The 18,133-nt window shown below is 43.0% G+C and overlaps 1 protein-coding gene across 6 annotated transcripts in view; it reads left to right on the plus strand.

Annotated features, from left to right (window-relative positions):
- Positions 1–18,133, plus strand: part of LOC147685238 (cathelicidin-1-like) — a 252,791-nt gene that overhangs the window by 195,472 nt on the left and 39,186 nt on the right. Inside the window, exon 5 of one of the 6 annotated variants that reach the window (XM_086941134.1) lies at positions 200–336. The exons of 3 other annotated variants lie outside the window; for them this stretch is intronic. Coding sequence is in view for 1 of the 3 variants with exons in the window: in XM_086941136.1 (XP_086797262.1) it covers positions 200–337 (138 nt within the window). In the remaining 2 variants the exon portion in view is untranslated. Of the gene's footprint in view, positions 1–199; positions 678–18,133 lie in introns of those variants that run through there. 2 more of the 6 variants (XM_086941135.1, XM_086941136.1) reach the window with 2 other exon arrangements.

Here is an 18,133-nt window from a genome sequence, read left to right on the forward strand (position 1 = left end):
TTTGGGGACCTGGAATAATCTGAACTGTCACGCTTGCAGGCGAGAGACATGGTAAGTAGTTGTTTTGGGAGAGATGACTGGGACGATGGGTGGTGCAAGCTACAGTGGCCTCAGTCAGGACTGACACTTATTATTTTACAAATTAAGCCCTGGACTTTAATCGCTGACTGACTCCACCTCTTGTTTCCTCCTCCTGTAGATTCCAGTAAGAAAACCAAGGCAAGCTACGCAATGTGTCCTCGTAAATAATAAATGGAGATGCAGACTCATCAGGCCTGGCTCCCGTTCATGTGTTGGTCGTCTCGTCAAGGACTTGGTCGCATGTTTGTACCGTTGAGATCCCCTTCCCTCTGCATGTGACTCACTTCTGACTGCTATATTGGCAACCATTTGGTGTGAAGAATCACTGCTTCTGGGGAAAGCACTACTATTTTCCAGCATTACATTCAGAATCTCAATGATTTTCACAGATTAATTTGCAAAATGTAACAGTTTTATGATCATGGCAAGTGCAAAAACAATATGAGCAAACACATGGGTAGGGTAGTGTGAAGTGAGATGAATATTCCAAATGATCATTTGCAAAGGAGGCTTTCGCCTCGGTGACGTGAAAATAAATAAACCACATTAAATGCCATATGGTCAAATTTAGACATTGAAGAACAACAAAAGATGCAATGCTCCGCCCCGCCCCGCCCCGCATTGCCGAAGAAAAGGACTCCGCCTGCGCTGCTGCTTGGGACGCCAATTAAACTTTTACCACGCTGCCAGAAGGAGGGATTGACTGCCTCTGCACCAAGGGAAGGATTCCTGCTGCACCTCGCGGAACCCGCTTCGCGGGTCCCGCTTCGCCTTTGTCTGCCCATCCAAGGGTTGGCCTCTGCAGGGTGAGTGCGCGAGCGACAGGGCTGCGAGCGCGGGGACCGGGACTCACTTTCCCAGGAGTCCCGGCAACCCCGAGGCCAAGTCACCTGGCCCGCTCTCCCTGACCGCCCCGCCCCGCATTGCCGAAGAAAAGGACTCCGCCTGCGCTGCTGCTTGGGACGCCAATTAAACTTTTACCACGCTGCCAGAAGGAGGGATTGACTGCCTCTGCACCAAGGGAAGGATTCCTGCTGCACCTTGCGGAACCCGCTTCGCGGGTCCCGCTTCGCCTTTGTCTGCCCATCCAAGGGTTGGCCTCTGCAGGGTGAGTGCGCGAGCGACAGGGCTGCGAGCGCGGGGACCGGGACTCACTTTCCCAGGAGTCCCGGCAACCCCGAGGCCAAGTCACCTGGCCCGCTCTCCCTGACCGCCCCGCCCCGCAATCCCATCTCCCCTATCAAACGCCCATAAGTAGTGACGAACCCCGCTGCGCGGGAGCGCGCGGGAGCGCCCGGGGCTAAGCCCGGGCAAAGGGCGGGCCCTCTGTGGCCCTCAGAGGCCAGAGGAGGCCGGGCTGGGCCACTAACCCTGGTTGATTGTATCTATCTTACTTGCGCTTTGTACCCCTAGGGCATACGGATTATGTCCACTCGTAAAACTAGAAGCATGGCTGTTGCTAATGGTAAAAAACGTACTGGGACCTTGGACGATTTTATTACCTGCACACACGCATTAATTGACGAGGGAATAACACTAATGGACAGGAGAGTATCACAAGACCTGGCCATGGCCAAACGCTCATCACTGGGTCTGATTGCGCAGGCCCAAACACCTACTACCGTTTGTCGTCCAGAAACCCAGGCTCTAGTACATAGCCACGGTGAATTAGGGGCCATGGATGCCTCTAATACTAACATTGATCCCGACCAGGACTTGGAGGCTTCACCTAACCTTAATATTCTAACTCTGAGTGGAACACAACCGCAAGAGTCAAACACCTGTGATACTACCGACGTTAACACTGATAGGGGCAGGATTGAAGGGGCTATTCCTAAGCAGAAACAGAAGGGTAACAAACAAACCACCTTCAAACAAAAGAAGGGCCTGACATACCCCAACCCCAACCCCCCTAACCGTGAGATGCTGTCAGATGTTCCTTCTAGTTCAACAGGGGGGACACTTCTAAATAAGGTTGGTTTACCTCTAAATCTACCAGACAACACCTTAATTGATCAAAGTCTGGAGGAAATCTTACAGTTTAGTGTAGACGCTGGTAATTCCCCTCCTATAGTGCCATCACAGGAGGAGGTTGGTTTAACTATTAACAACTCTGTGATTTTCAATATGTTGAAATCTCTGTTAGAACCTATAGAGGTAAGACTACGCTGTCTCGAAACTGTCCTAAAAAACATACACAAGGACATAAGTGCTCCCAGTTTCTCCTTAAATAATAAAACTGTTCAGATTTCTAATCAGTCTAAACCACTAAAACCCCAGGCAATCCCTAATAAAACATTGGAGACCAACAAAGGGGTGCCAAAGAATCGTAGTAATACTCCAATTCAGACTATCCCTAACAACAAGCCCCCTACAGTAGAGGGAACTAAGAAAACGGATCCTGTCCATATACCCTCCAAAAACAATTCAAATTCAACTCCTCAGGTTACTTCTAGGGATGGTCTATCCCAACCCGTAATCCCTGAAGCCCTTGATAAAGTTAAATGTAAGGCCCGGAAAAATATCCATCTGCCCCCTGATGCCTGTCCCTATGTTGTTATACTTACCGGGGTCACTGAAATACCTGCAACTGAACAAGAGTCGTACCAGACTCTAAAAAATAAAGTATGCCATTGGTTAGCCAACAACTATCCCCTTCCGCCAAACATACCCTGTAATATTCTGATGATTGAGAGAGCCCCATGGGTAGGAGATAATAGGAAAAACCTTCCAGGGGATTGTGTAGTGGTTACCTTCGAGAACACTGAGGTCGTAGAATTTATTTGCAGCAGAAGGGCCCCGAGATACCAGGCGAGCACAGTAACTGCTAGGCCTCTCTCATATTTTTACCTCCCACAAAATCAAGCCGATAATCGATGGAGCTGGCTTAAGGGCCCTCACGATCGTAAACCCAGACAGAGACCCAATTCTCCCTGGGCGCCACAAACCCCTGGCTGGGAGGAGGAATGGGATGGGGGATGGAACTTGGTTGGGAATAGAGGAGGCAGACCACCGCAAGGCGGCCCTTTCTTTGGCTTGCATCCTTCTCAACTATATCACTACCCCCAACAGCGAAATGGACCTGCCAATCCTCTGTACTTTCCAACGGCGAATCGTTTTGAATGCCTCTCAAATACAGACTGGGTGGATTGACATATGCAGGGCCCTCCAAAGGGAAGGGGACCCCAGACCAGTTTAATTTTCCCTTGTAAGGAAGCGGCAACAGCGGTTTTGACTATGGATAAACCTCTTTCTACTCCCCTTGATAGCTCGTTGGAGGCGAAGAGCCGGAGTACACCATCTTTTCTCCCAGCCGCACCTCTGCCGCTTTGTAAAATTCTTACTTGGAATGTGGCAGGTTTAAATGCAAAGGCGTTAGACCCCATATGGCAAGAGTTTGTAAATCAATACGACATAGTGGGTTTGCAAGAAACCTGGGACACTACAACCAATTTTGCACTAGATGGCTTTTGTAGTTTTTTTACCCCCGCAGCTTCTAGCGCAAGAGGAAGAGCAAAAGGAGGCCTACTTACACTGTGTTCCTTGGAGATGGTAGGGGCATTTAAACAAATAGAATCTGCACCCGCAAACACGCTAGTTGTGGAGTGGACCTTACCTGGCTCCCAAACTTTTTTAGTAGTTAATTTTTATAATTCCAGGGAGTCTTCATCTGTTAATGAACATCTGACTTCCTTATTACAATTTTTGTCAGCCTATAGAAACGACTGCACCTCCCCCCCAGAGATGATTATTCTGGGTGATTTTAATATTCACCCCTGTGAGGGTGATTGCCTCAATGACAGCTATGGGGGCTCACCGACGGAAGCCATTCCCCACTTTGTGCATACAATTGAGGGTGAGTGTCTTGAGTCTTTCCTGGCGACTTTAAATTTATTTGAATTTGCTCAAAGTAAGAATGATCCCAGAGCCCCAACCTTCGTGGGGAAAGACGCCAATACCATAATAGATTTCATTTTTGTTTCATCTGGGGTACTAGCTAAGGCACGCGAGTACATGGTGGTCACTGCTAGTTTCAGCGATCACAATCCTGTTCTCCTGATGCTGGACCTAGACTGTTTCCGGACCTATAATCCAACTGATGTGGCAGCCCCAAGGGACTTGACAGCTAAAGACCAGGGAAGGCGCCTAAAATGGGAACAGATAGTCCCTGAACAATTCTTACATTTACTTGCCCAAGAGTCAGAGGCTGATATGGCAGTATGTCTGGACCCAACTGCTCGAGGCCCGGATGTAGTAGTAGCATATGAGGAGATATGCGGAAGGATTGCTAAGAATTTGGAGTTAAGGTCTACCGGGCAAAGGATCAAGAAACCCCAGAAATGGTTTAATAAAGAATGCTCGCAGAAACATAGCGCTCTGATGAAAGCTCTAAAACAAAAACCTAGGGACAGGACTTTAGTGGCCAATCTAAGGAAGGATTACAAAATTGCAGTTCTCAAACGCAAATCTGGAATCAAGGAGGAAGCCTGGGAGAGCCTATTATCTACGGACGTATTGAGAGATAGCAAAAAGTTCTGGGCCATTGTGAACCAGCCCTTCTTCTCCAATGATGGGAAGACCGACATGGACTGTGTGATAGAAGATGGCAGATGGATAGGCCACTTCGAAAAGATCTATGAATCCACACCATCTGGTTTAACTGATAACGTCCACAAACCCTCCAACCTGGTTATGGATTTTAGTAGTGTGGAGGTTGAAAGGGCGATCAGAGACACAAGTAAACACAAAGCCCCGGGCCCTGACGGGGTCCCTGCAGATCTCTATATCCAATACCCACAATTTTGGTCGAAGATATTAACGAATGTTTTTAATGCAATACCCACAGCTGGTTTTCCTTCCTCTTGGTCCACCTCTATTATTGTGCCCATATTCAAGAAAGGGAACAGGGGGGACCCGGCTTGCTACAGGCCAATCTCCCTGCTGGACTCTGCCGTTAAGATCTTGGGCAGAGTCATCTTGCAGAGGCTTGAAGATTGGCTTGGAGAGAACAGGATCCTCTCGGAGTTACAGTATGGTTTCAGAGCACATAGAGGGACTATGGACCAATGTCTTAACCTCCACCTAATTATCAGCAAGTACACTGTGGTGAAGGGGGGACTCCTTTATTTGGGTTTTATGGACTTATCATCTGCTTTTGACTTGGTCAATCGTTCAAAACTGTGGACTACTTTGCGCAATATGGGTTTGGACACAATTTTGGTTAATTTTCTGCACGACCTCCATTTAAATTTATTTGCATCTGTTAGGGTGAACAGGGATGGAAGGTGCACAGCGAAGTTTAAGTCCGGGAGAGGTGTCAGACAAGGCTGCATTCTGGCACCTCTCCTTTTTACACTGTACATCAACTCCTTGGGCAATTCATTGAACTTAGTCACCCCAGACATTCCGCGTATGGGGGGGGTACCTATTCCGGTCCTCTTATACGCGGACGATGCCGTCCTCTTAGCTCGGACTGGCACAGGCCTTCAAAAATTATTAGATCATTTTGGCCTTTTTATGGAAGCACTCGATCTTAAGATTAACTCGACCAAATCTCATGTTATGGTTACTGGTCCACGAAAAAAACACACGAAGATCAGGTCTTTTAGCTGTAATAGTTCACCAATTTCCAGGGTCCCTTTCTTTTGTTATTTGGGTGTCACCTTCGATGAGAAAGGAACATGGGGTCCACAAATGAGATTAAAACAGAATGGAGTCATTAGATCCACTACAGCCCTCCTGCACTTCTCTAAAAAACTGGGCTCAAGACCGATGGAAGCTATGACCCGTATCTATAAAGCTAAATGTTTGGCAATCGCCTCTTATGGGGCTGCCATATGGGGCTATGTCTCATGCCCAGGTATTCAGATTGCAGAAAATAACTTTTTACGAGCCTTATTATCACTCCCTAAATCTTCTCCTATACATACAATTCATAATGAATTAGGCTTGGGCCATGTTACTGACCTCTTAAAAATGGCCCCAGTGATATACTGGGTTAAAACCTGGACAAACGAGGAAATCAGTTTAAATCATTGTATCCTCAAAGATTGCTTGTCTCTGGATAAAGCCAATAACATCCCTTGGCTGGCGTATGTTAGAGCGGCATGCGCGAGGCTAGGGCGCCCAGAAATGTATTCTTTGCCACACAATTTAAAAAAAGAAGATGTAAAGTGGGTCAAGCTGCATTTCCAAAACCTGTTGGAGTCTGAAAGGGAAACGGTTGAATTAGGTAAACCAATGGTACGTTCACTTTTCCAACTTTCCTCAACTTTAGCCATGGAACCTTATTTGAAATATGTTACCAAGCCTTACCATCGCTTTTTACTTATAAGGTTCAGGTTTAATCTAATACACCTTGTGCTCGGCTCACAATCAAAGTGGGGCTTACCAGAAAACTTACCCCCCTGTACCTGCGATTGTTTCTCTATACAGGACACCCTTCACTTAGTTATGCTTTGTGAACATTATCTGGTGGCTCGCAAAAAATTCCTGGTACCTATTCTGAAAGATTTGAACTTTGTCCAGGTACGGCCAGCATTATTACATCTACAGATGCTGAACTCGGTACAGACAACATATGGGGTAGCTTGCTTTCTGGCAGCAGCTGCCAGACAAAATAAATTAAGAACAGCTGCTATTCTTAATAACCAAATCTGATATCTGTATAATTTTGTTGGACACCATTTAACTTTGTTGATATAGACACTTATTTTAAACAAAATTCTCTTCTGTGCTTTTATGAAGGTGTAGTAATGTCCTTTTCATACATGTTTATTTGAATTCTAAACTTGCTTTGTATACTATGTCTTGCTTTTATGGTTTTAAATAACCGAATAAAGTTTCTTTGACTGACTGACTGACATTAATCGTAAAAACGCGGAATGATTACATTAGGGTTAATCTTAAATTTAGGCTTGAGGTTAGGGTTTTGGTTATGCATAAGAACAGGGTCACCGGATTTCTAATATGTGCGCTCTTTGCTGTTTCCATCTCATTATGGATTTACTGCACTGGCCACATATTCCACCATCTGCTGCACAGCAGTGTTCAACAAAAAATGTCCCTCCCTCTAACGGATCACAAGTTACAAAAATCCCTGCCACACACTTGGCAGATACTTTTCAGAATTTAATTGGCTGCCTTTCTGTCCTTGATTGCGGTATTCAGGTATTAACTGGTACAAGCGAAGTGAAATTTACGATCCCCAATTGATTGACTGGGGAAATACTTTTGTTTACAGCATGAACAACATCCTTACATATTTAATTGTGATTCTAACAGAGTGGAGATAAAGATTTTTCTCTGAGTTGTTAAAATGTTTTGTTTCATTTTTCGTCCAAATTAATCTTATGCTACGAATACAAACCTTGTCCTAAACAAACCAATCCAATACATTTTAATCCCTCTTTTTTAAAACTGATTTCTTAAATCTCAATGTTTTCCAGAGTGATACTTATTTTATACAATTATAATTCTGGAGGAATGCTTCCTGATGATAGGAGTTGATTCTGGTACACCCTACCGAGGACATAGAGAAACCCAAAAAAGAAGATTGGTTCCAAGGCACAAATGGAAAACGCAGAATAAAAGAGGAAGTCTTTTAATTTGAGATGTAGGCTTCTTTTCTACTGGGTGGCACATTGTAAGTTTAAAGCAAGGTATCCTGTGCTGGGAATTACAAAGGGGCAGTTTCAATAAAATGACATTCTTACCTTTTCATGCAATAAAAATCATTATTCGTTGGTAAATAGCAATTCCAATATAATCTGGATATTCTCTTTACTTTTCTTTAATGAGAAAAATAAATTGTGCATACTACTGGTATACATTACTAATATGAGTCTTACAACAATAAAATGGTGAGATAATACTGCCATAGAATGTTCTATATAATGCACACAATTTGCTTTTTCCTGCCGCAGAAATATGTTGTCTTTCCATTTAATTCCAGTGGACTCAGAGGTTTTATTTGGTTTAGAGTGAATGCTAGCACTACAATTAAAATAGCATTAGAGTTGGGGTAAGAGCTAGATTTACAGTTATGACTATGGTAAGGGTTAGTTTAAGATTCAATTTAGAGGACTGGGTATATTTAAGATACGTGTGAAGGTGATGGGGTAAGGGCTATGGTTAAGGGTGAAGCCATATTGTACTCCGAGTGCAGTTTTTATTATTGGAGTGTCATTGTCAAATGAAACATTTGTCATTATGAAATAGATTTTTTGTGTTCTGCATTGCGCATTTGTACATTATAGCATTCTTTACTTTCACTGGCATTCACCACTGTAGATATTTTTTGTATTTTTTACCCTTAATCAAGAGGCAAGTGGAATATTACACTATCTACATTTTAAATTTCTAATATTTAAATTGCATTCACTAATGTTGCTGACATTGCAAATATACTATTGTTCGAAAACACCATTGCTGGGAGAGGCCGGATTCACGGCCGGGCGGAACAGAAGGTCCAGGGACATTCGGACTTTTTGTGGTGAAACCACGGAGAACAATCTATATTATGACGATTATCACACGGAGATTTGGCCAGCATAACAGCATTTATTCATTTAAACAAAAGGATTGTTCCTGTTCCGCTTAGCTTACTGACACGGCGCACGGAAAATTATATAATTATTTCATGCAGACATAAGAGAAGATCTCAAGTCACACAGTACATAAAAGATACCCTTACCGGGTTGGAATTATCACTGGTCAAGTGGAAATACAACACACGCCGTTATTAGAAGAGAGCCCTGAAGAGTCAGAGCGACCTTCACTCTGACGAAACACATGCCGGCTGGTGCAGTGTAGCTCGAGCAATAAAGAAAAAAATGCTCATAGAAGAAGAAGTGGACAATAATTTTTATGGATGTATTGACCGGACTAACAACTACATTACCCAGTGTTTAAATTGAATTTGTGTGTGCATAGGAAATTGTTTTCAAAGTTTAGGTGTTGTGTTGCAACATCTCTTGAGGGGTTGGGAGGGTCTCCCCTTTCCTGTGGCACCACCACCTGAAACTATTCAGCCTGACAGGCAGTCAGGAACATAGCGGAGCACAAGTAGTCCCTGAGAATTAAAACCCTGCACCTTTGTTAGTAGCTAGATTTACAGTTATGAGTATGGTAAGGGTTAGTTTAAGAATTCAATTTAGAGGGCCGGGTATATTTAAGATACGTGTGAAGGTGATGGGGTAAGGGCTATGGTTAAGGTACAAGCCATATTGTACTCGGAGTGCAGTTTTTATTATTGGAGTGTCATTGTCAAATGAAACATTTGTCATTATGAAATGGATTTTTTGTGTTCAGCATTGTGTATTTGTACATTATAGCATTCTTTACTTTCACTGGCATTCACCACTGTAGATATTTTTTGTATTTTTTATCCTTAATCAAGAGGCAAGTGGAATATTACACTATCTACATTTTAAATTTCTAATATTTAAATTGCATTCACTAATGTTGCTGACATTGCAAATATACTATTGTTCTGATCACCTTCTCTTCATTACACTGGGATTATTAACCTATTGTCACTGGTGCTTCCAACTGTTTCGGTTGTTGAGTACCAAGGGTGGCTATTCTTGACTCCACCTCAGGCCCCTTCACCCACCACCATACACTTCTGTATCTTTATTTCCCTCCTCCAGCTTCCTTTTCATCACTGCATTCTCTCTTTGTCACTGCTCTCCTATCTTTCTCTTCTTTCCCCTTTCTTCCTTATCTGACCTTTCACTCTTGATCTGAGGCTGAAGTTACAAATTAATCCCAGTACCAAAAATGTGTGCTGTTGCCCATCACCCGCAACTGGTAGCTGGATGGGGTTCTTTTTAAAGTTAGGAGCAATCACAGCCAGACAGTAGAATAGTATTCTATTTCTTGTACTTCACATAGCAATGAAATCTATTGGTAATTATCAGTTCTTCTTGAGCTGCCTGGTCTTACTCATCATGTTTGGAGAACAAAACCAATAAAGAGAGTGACACTGCCTGACTATGGTTAAATGTGTTTTAATGTTATTCCTTGGCTGATATGCAAGCATCCTCTATTTTGCATGCTTTTGATATTTGCGTTTGCACCCAAACCAAAAAAATCGCAGTTGTGGTTCAGTCAATTGCAAATAATATATGGCTTTCTTATTACTTAAAAAGCAATGTTGCTTCACTTGATTAGCTGTTATTTTCCAAATCATAAAAACCTATGAAATGAGTTGTGAGTCTGTTCTATTTCTTTACCATGGCACATACATCTTTCTCTTGCATGTTTGAATAAGAGGGTTGCAGGAATATTAATCTTCTGACCAAGTTCTTCTCTATAGAAAAGTATTTCATTATGGCACTCTTGACATGTGCTCAGCACTCCTCTAACTTGGGTAACAATCCATGGTGCAGAAGATTCAGTGGCACCAAGGAACACAGGGGTAGGTGGACCTGTGCACCCCAGTTTCCTTGCTTTTGGACTGTTGGGTTCCTTGTTGTTCTACTGCCCCTGGTTCACTTTCCTGATAGAGGCCTTCAAACACAACCAAAACGGTGAAGATCGAGAAAAACAGAGCTCCACAGTATTGTAGTAATTTGACAAGTTCTATTCCATCTTTTTGAGGGCCAAGTGATTTCGCCCCGATTTGAACTGAACCTCCTTCCCAGAATGCTCCAGGATACAATATCACAGCATACCTGGCAGATGTTAATCAAGAGTATTGTGAAGAACAGAACTCTGGAGTGCAAGAAAAAAACTGTGGCAATCTAAAAAGATCTTCTAAAAATATTCCATGTCTGTGTTATTAACCCTTTGTCCAGGGACCGAAGTAGTGCCAGATAGACAGTGCTTCGTTATATGTTATCACACAAAAAATATTTGTGATTTTACATAAAATATATGGAATTTAAAATTCTGAAAAGCTTTAGCATCCACTAATCCCGAGATGTGCCTTTGCTTCACAAGTATCTCACTATTAGATCTGGGTGAATTATTTCATCGAAACTTGAAATCAGCCTGCGATTTTTTTTTTGCTTGTGACCCACATTTTTCACCTTTTTCACATTTATCCTGCTAAGGTGAATTTTGCAAATTGTCAGTGACGTTTGTGGAGTTTTCATTGACACTCGCCCATCAAACGGCAATTAAAAAGCTTTAAATTCCACAAATTGATAAAATTGCACGTTTTCTGTGGCTGCAGAAAACCCCAAACACAGGCAGGTGTAGAAAATATTCTGCTACATGCTTTGTGAAACAAAACAAAATTCCCAAGAAATATTTGTCACATCAAATTATTTATAGCTATTAGCTAGAGCACGTGCAAGACACTCATATATTTCCTTGCAAGTATTGATTTGCTCTAGGTGCACCCTCACTGCTTCCCACTATTACATGAACTGTAAATCACTATTCTATTTTCACTTTGGATGCATATTATCCAGCCTTATTGTATGCACAAGAAAGCTCATTGTCGTTCATGGGTCATATAATACCACATAAAAGGCGGCCTTATAAAAACCTGGTCTACCTCTATCCTGCTCCCTATCTTCAAGAAGGAAGATCGTAATAATCCAGCATGCTACAGGCCCATTTCCCTCCTGGATTCACTTGGCAAAGTGGCAGGTCGCTTAATTTTGGAGAGATTTCGGGTCTGGTCTGAAGATAACAACATCATGACAGACCTGCAATATGGTTTCCGGGAGGGACTGGGCACTGTGGAGCAAGCTTTAAACCTCTCCCTTCTAATTGGGAAATATGTCCAGGCAAAGAGAGGCAATCTTCACCTGGTCTACGTGGATTTGACCGCAGCCTTTGACTGTGTATCGCACTCTAGGCTGTGGTCAATCCTCGCGGAAATGGGAGTGGACCATCATATAATATCCTTTTTACGTGAGCTTTACTCAGGTGCATCGGCAAGGGTGAGATTTGGGGTGAACGGGGAGCTAACGCATTCGTTTGGAGTAACCAAGGGAGTCAGACAAGGGTGTGTCCTGGCTCCTTTTCTAATTAATCTGTATACCAATGGTCTCAAGAAGGCATGCTAGAAGGGAGCCAGGACCTCCCAACAATTGCCCGTCGTCCGATTCCCGCGCTACTTTACGCGGACGACGCAGTAATTATGGCTCGAACCCCAGTACAACTCCAGAACCAATTAAACTCATACTGTAAATTCATGGCTTCATTGGACTTAAAGGTCAATATAAAGAAAACACTAGTCATGCACTTAGGTAAAAAGAGGTCTAAGAATAAACCGATTTGTATAGAAAAAGTTAAGTTGGACTGCACCAGGACTTATCCTTATTTAGGCATACTCTTTGACAACACCTCCTCTTGGAAATCGGCCATTGAAAGCAGATATCTTTTGTTTTTAAGAGCCTCCTTTGCACTGATTGCTTTCTCTCGAAAAATAGGTAAACCGCCCCCAAAAGAACTTTTGCAAATATACTACGCTAAGTGCCATAGCGCAGCCGTATATGGCACCGGAGTATGGGGCTATACACCTGCGATCACTTTGCAAATGGTCGAGAACAACTTTATCCGTTATCTTTTGGCCGTTCCTCAGTCCTCTCCAAACTATGCTTGCCACATAGAATTAGGAATGGCCTATATTGCTGATTATATAAAAATTCAGGCAATATTATTGTGGCATCGTATCTGAACAACGGAACAGTGTAGCCTAACCTGTGCACTAATAGTAGATTGCTTAGCCCTAGACAACTGGCTGGATGTCCCATGGCTGTCATATCTACATAACTTTTTTAATGATTTGGGCCTCTCCAAATATTTTAAAGAACCTGTAGTCTTAAATACTGTTACCAGAAAGGCCTTGCAATCGCTTTCTTTATCTCATCTGGGAGAACTTCGTATGGCTCAAGAAATTCACAAAGTCACAAACTGCCATATTTTAACCATTCAATGTACTTTGGGCATCCAGCCGTACCTTACTTTCTGTCTATCTACCTATGAAAAGTATTTGCTAACTCGGTTAAGACTTAATTTGTTTTTTCGCTTAGTCACATTCCCAGGGAGACAGGACTGGTTACACTCCATCATCCAGTGTCCCTGTGATGGTACCTCTGAACAGTCTAATATTCACGTATTACTGTTCTGTAAATATTATGCTGTACCACGCTAACGATGGATTATTCCAATCCTACTGTCCCTGGGTTTGAGAAGATGCCGTCCAGCTTTTATGGCGTTACAAATTTTAGATACAGCCTCAAATGCCAAATGCATAGCCAAGTTTCTTAAAACCTGTCTGAAATTTCGAGCTACTTATGGCGATCCATAGCAATTTTAAAATGGTTCATTGATAATTGGTATGCTTTATTTTGCACAAATTAGCCGACAGAGCCCAAATTGCCCTTTCCCTTTTTATGATTTATTGTATGATTGTAAGGCTTTATCATATGTATTCATACATATATTTTTTAATACTATTTTTATTGTGTACCTATGATGTATGTGAAATTGTATATAATGATTGTTGCTTTTATGTTTTTATATTGTCTTAAAATCGAATAAAGCTTTCTACTACTACTACTACCACATAATCATATTGCAGTCCATAAAAGGAATTCTAGAAGTCAGAATTTTGGATATCTCTATCCTGTTTTTCATATTCCAAATCACATTTCACAGGCCAACATGCTTCAGCCCCTTTACCTAGGAATTTCTTCTGGGCTGTAATTAAATTCAATATGCCAAAGGAAGCCACTAGGGAACAGACCAAGGGATCCCACCCTCATAAAGACATGTCAAAGTCTTTATAAAGCCAAACTAGCTAGACATAAGGCTGTGCCAAATGGGGAGGCATGGAGTCTGCTTATTGAGGTGAGCACCTTAAAGAGAAGCTCCATGTTTTGTAGCATTATAAATAGCCCCTTCATGGCAGTAGACGCTGATAATGTTCTTGGGGCTCATATTACAGAGGATGAATGGGTACACCATTTTAAGGAAATGTCCCAATGCCCTCCTGACGAGACTGCAGCCATTGGAGTAGGTGAACGGAAACCTGCCTTAGCATTTTCAGCTGAAGAAGTTAGGAAGGGCATTGTTGGGCTGTCCAGAAATAGGGCACCAGGACCAAATGGGCTTCCCCTTAATCTTTACATTTCCAACTTGAACTTGTGGGTAACAGCTCTCACATAAATTATCAAAGCTGCGGTGAGAGCCAGCCTCGCTGGCTCCTGGGCTATGTCTACCATCATCCCAGTTTTTAAAAAGGGAAACAGACAGCACCCATTGCTATAGGCCAATCTCCCTGTTGGATTCTGTGGTCAAGGTGGTCGGGCACATCTTACTAGACAAGCGGATCTGCTGGGCAGATGAAAATAATATCTTAGCAGATGCTCAGTATGGTTTTTGTCCAAGATGGTCAACTGTGGATTGATGTTTAAATCTGTTCTTGATTCTTAAAAAAGTACATGGTTGCCAACCCTGGTACTATCCACTTGGCCTTTATGGACTTGTCATCTGCGTTTGACCGCGTCAACAGAACTAAACTCTGGTAAACTACGTTGTTCATCCAGGTGGATAGAGATATTGTCTTCGTCCTGTGGTATCTTCATAGAGACACAAAGGCAGAGGTTCGATATACACAGGATGTTAAGGTTACCCCTCAGTTTTCAATACAGAGAGGAGACCGGCAGGATCGTATTTTGCCCCCTTTCTTGTTTAATTTATACATAAGTAACTTGGACAATGTATTAGTGGAGTCCAAGGTGGACTATCCCCAGGTGGGCTGGCATGGTCTGCCAGTACTTCTGTATGTAGATTATACAGCCCTTGTGACTCGAACTGCGAGGGGGATGCAAACTCTGCGTAACTCCTTTACTTCATTCATAGAGGAAAAAGACGTCCGGCTAAATAATTTGAAATCCTATGTGATGTAGGTAGGACCTTGTTCAAGAAAGTCTCATCCTTTCCAGGTTGTATCTGTCGAAGTCCCAAGGCCAGACATTTTTTCCTAAGTAAGTGTTCTGTTAGATGATAATAGGAATTGGTGCCTTTAAAAAGCAGAAAGAAAGGTGAACTAATATGGGCCATTGGCGCCATTTTTAAATTTGGATTTGGAAAGAGATCGATTGGGGATCTTTTGCAGATATATATGGCCAAGTGTACTGCTGAGGTGTCCAATGGCAGTGAAATCTGGGGATACATCGTCCACAAGGTCTTACAAGCAGTAAAAATAGCTTTTTGAGACAGCTTTTAAGCATACCCCAGGGGACTTCAACCATAGAGGTAAATGAAGAGATGGGCATGGCTTATCTTTCTGACTTTTTGGCTTTTTGCCCCCTATCTCTGTGGATTATTATCTGACTTAGTCAGGGAACTACTTTAAACAAATTGATATTGAAGGACTGTATGGCTCATGACCATGCTCACCATATCCCGTGTTTCAATTATACTGAGGATTTTTTTTCGAGCCAAGGAAGAGCTGGTTTATTTTCGAATCTCACACTGGTGAACAGGAAGGATTTGGGTTGAGTAAAGGAGTCCTCTTTGAGACAGCGGATCCTAGTTAGAGAAGATCAGGAGTAAAGGAAGCCTAGTGTCTGCAGGTGTGTTAGTCTTAAAGCTGTGCAGGGCAAGGACCATGGGCCAGATGAAGGAGCCGAAATACCGGTCGGTAACAGCCGAAAATACTGATTTTTGGCCGTTACAGACCGGCATTGAGCCATTGGAATGTAGGAGTCCAAAAACCCTCCGAATTGGTAAATTTACCGATTTGGTAAAGTTACCGAATCTGTAAAATACTGAATCGGAAAAATTACAGAATCGGAAAAGTTACCAAATCGGTAAAATACCAAATCGGTAAATAAGAAGTGGTAAAAATGAATATTGAGATGTAGGTAAGCACAGAAATACCGAATTTGGCTCAAATTTGGTATTTAAGAGTCGGTATTTACCATGGATTGGAATCAGGTGGTAACCAGCTGCAAACCATAAAAATGGACCCAAAATGCAATTCTACTTGCACAATGGCGGCATTTTATGTCATTGCAAGACGGCTAAGGCTACAGCAGGAAGGAGAGAGGGAATGGCAGAGAGATGAGCAGGTCTACAGAGAGAGGATCACCCTGTTCATGCTCACAGAGGCAGAGATCCTCCAGAGGTACAGGTTGGACTCAGACACCATCTTGGACCTCATCAGGGACCTCCAACCACTGTTGGAGCACACCACCCCAAGGGCACACGCTATCCCACCACACGTGTAGGTGCTATGCAGCCTACACCTGCTTGCGTCTGGTAGCTACCAGAGTGTGGTTGCTGCGGTAGGTGTGGTGACCCAGGGCAGCCTGCAAGGTTTTTCCGCAAATTCCTTGACGCGATGTTACAGAGGATGGACCAATACATTTCTTTTCCTGCAACCCATGCGGAACTGGTGCCAAACAAAATCAGACTTCTACCAGATGGCACGATTCCCCAATATCATTGGCTGCATTGATGGCACGCATATTCCCATTTGTCCCCCTGCTGCCACCAAATACCTATACCGGAATAGGAAGTCAACGCACACCATCAATGTGCAGGTGATTTACAATGCAAAGTGTGCCAACACTGACCTTGTGGCAAAATTCCCTGGGAGTACCCACGACTCCTATGTATTTCAAAACAGCGGCATCTATGCACGGCTGACTGCAGGGGAATTTGGTGAAGGATACCTCCTAGGTAAGACACAGTGTCTGACCCCCATAATACCTATTGCAGTAAGAAGTACATGTATGCATGTGAGTAATGTATTCCCTTTTCCTTTTAGGAGACAGTGCATATGCCCTCCGCTCTTTCATACTCACCCCCTACCTCAACGCCTCAACACCCAGCCAAAGGAGGTATACCCGGGCCCACAAAATCACAAGGAATGTGGTCGAACTGACCTTTGGCATCTGGAAAAGCAGATTCAGATGCTTGCACAAGAGTGGAGTTTCAAGGCAGTATACCCCATCACCTGCTGTAAGATTATTGCTGCCTGTGCCATGTTGCACAACCTTGCGGTGAAGAAGAGTACTGAGGTGGGGTTGTCAGACTGCGAGGATCATGACAACGACATTGCTATGCCTGAAAGACAACCTGCTGGAGTGTCAACACCAAGTGATTTAGAAAAAGGGGGACCCAGACGCTTTTTGGTTCTGCCAATAATTTTATTTAAGGCAGATTTTTCCCCCCCACTGTGTTTAATCAATGGGTGTTTTTAGTTTTTTATTCAACATTTACAATTGCTTCATTTGAAAATGTATTTATCATAGTCCGAGGACTTGCTTCGTCATACACAGCATAATATTCAATATATGCAGCATTTATACATTTAACATTAAACAAGTGAACCTTTGTGATATTTACAATACAAAAATATTACATTTCACAAAATGACATTACATTCAACAATGTGCAGGTTGTACCCTCCAAACGGGTTTTATCACCAGACCTGTTGTCAAGTGTCTTTAGAAAGTTTACGGTCTGGTATGGCAAGGGGAAAAAAGTTTTTTTTTTTTTAATAAAAAACAAGATATTGGCTGAAGAAAGTCACTTCTTATTTTACACCCTTTGCACTAAAGCAAATCGTCAACTGAAGTGGACAAGGGAGAGCCAAAGGTAAGCCGGCGCGTTTCCAAGCCTGTGCGTAGTTCATCAGGCTCTTCTTCAGGGCTTTTGTTAGTGGGTACCTAAGTGAAAACAATATAGGACATGTTTGAGACAGGTAGTGATGGCAGATACAGATGTGAGGAGATTACACACAACTATTTCTGAGTAAGTAATGAGACACAGACAGGTTGTGAATGAGAAGAACGTAATTTAATGTTGCCACAACGTTCATGCACTGGTGTGCAACAAAACAAACTTATTTAACGTGGGGACTGTATGTCCCGGGTTTCCTCACCCACACCGGCAATGTCATTTGCGGCCGCGCTTCTCAGAGCCACTGGGATGTTGCTTGCTGCTTTCCGCATGGCCTGCAGGCTCAGCTGAGCGCCTGGTACTCCTACGTGGCTCAACTACAGCGCTTGCCAAGCTGCTGCGGCTACTGCTGTCGTCTGCCTCTGCCACATCCAGGGCAGGATTTACTGCA

This window comes from Lissotriton vulgaris, chromosome 10 (assembly GCF_964263255.1).
Source record: "Lissotriton vulgaris chromosome 10, aLisVul1.2, whole genome shotgun sequence".
Classification (NCBI taxonomy): Eukaryota; Metazoa; Chordata; class Amphibia; order Caudata; family Salamandridae; genus Lissotriton; species Lissotriton vulgaris.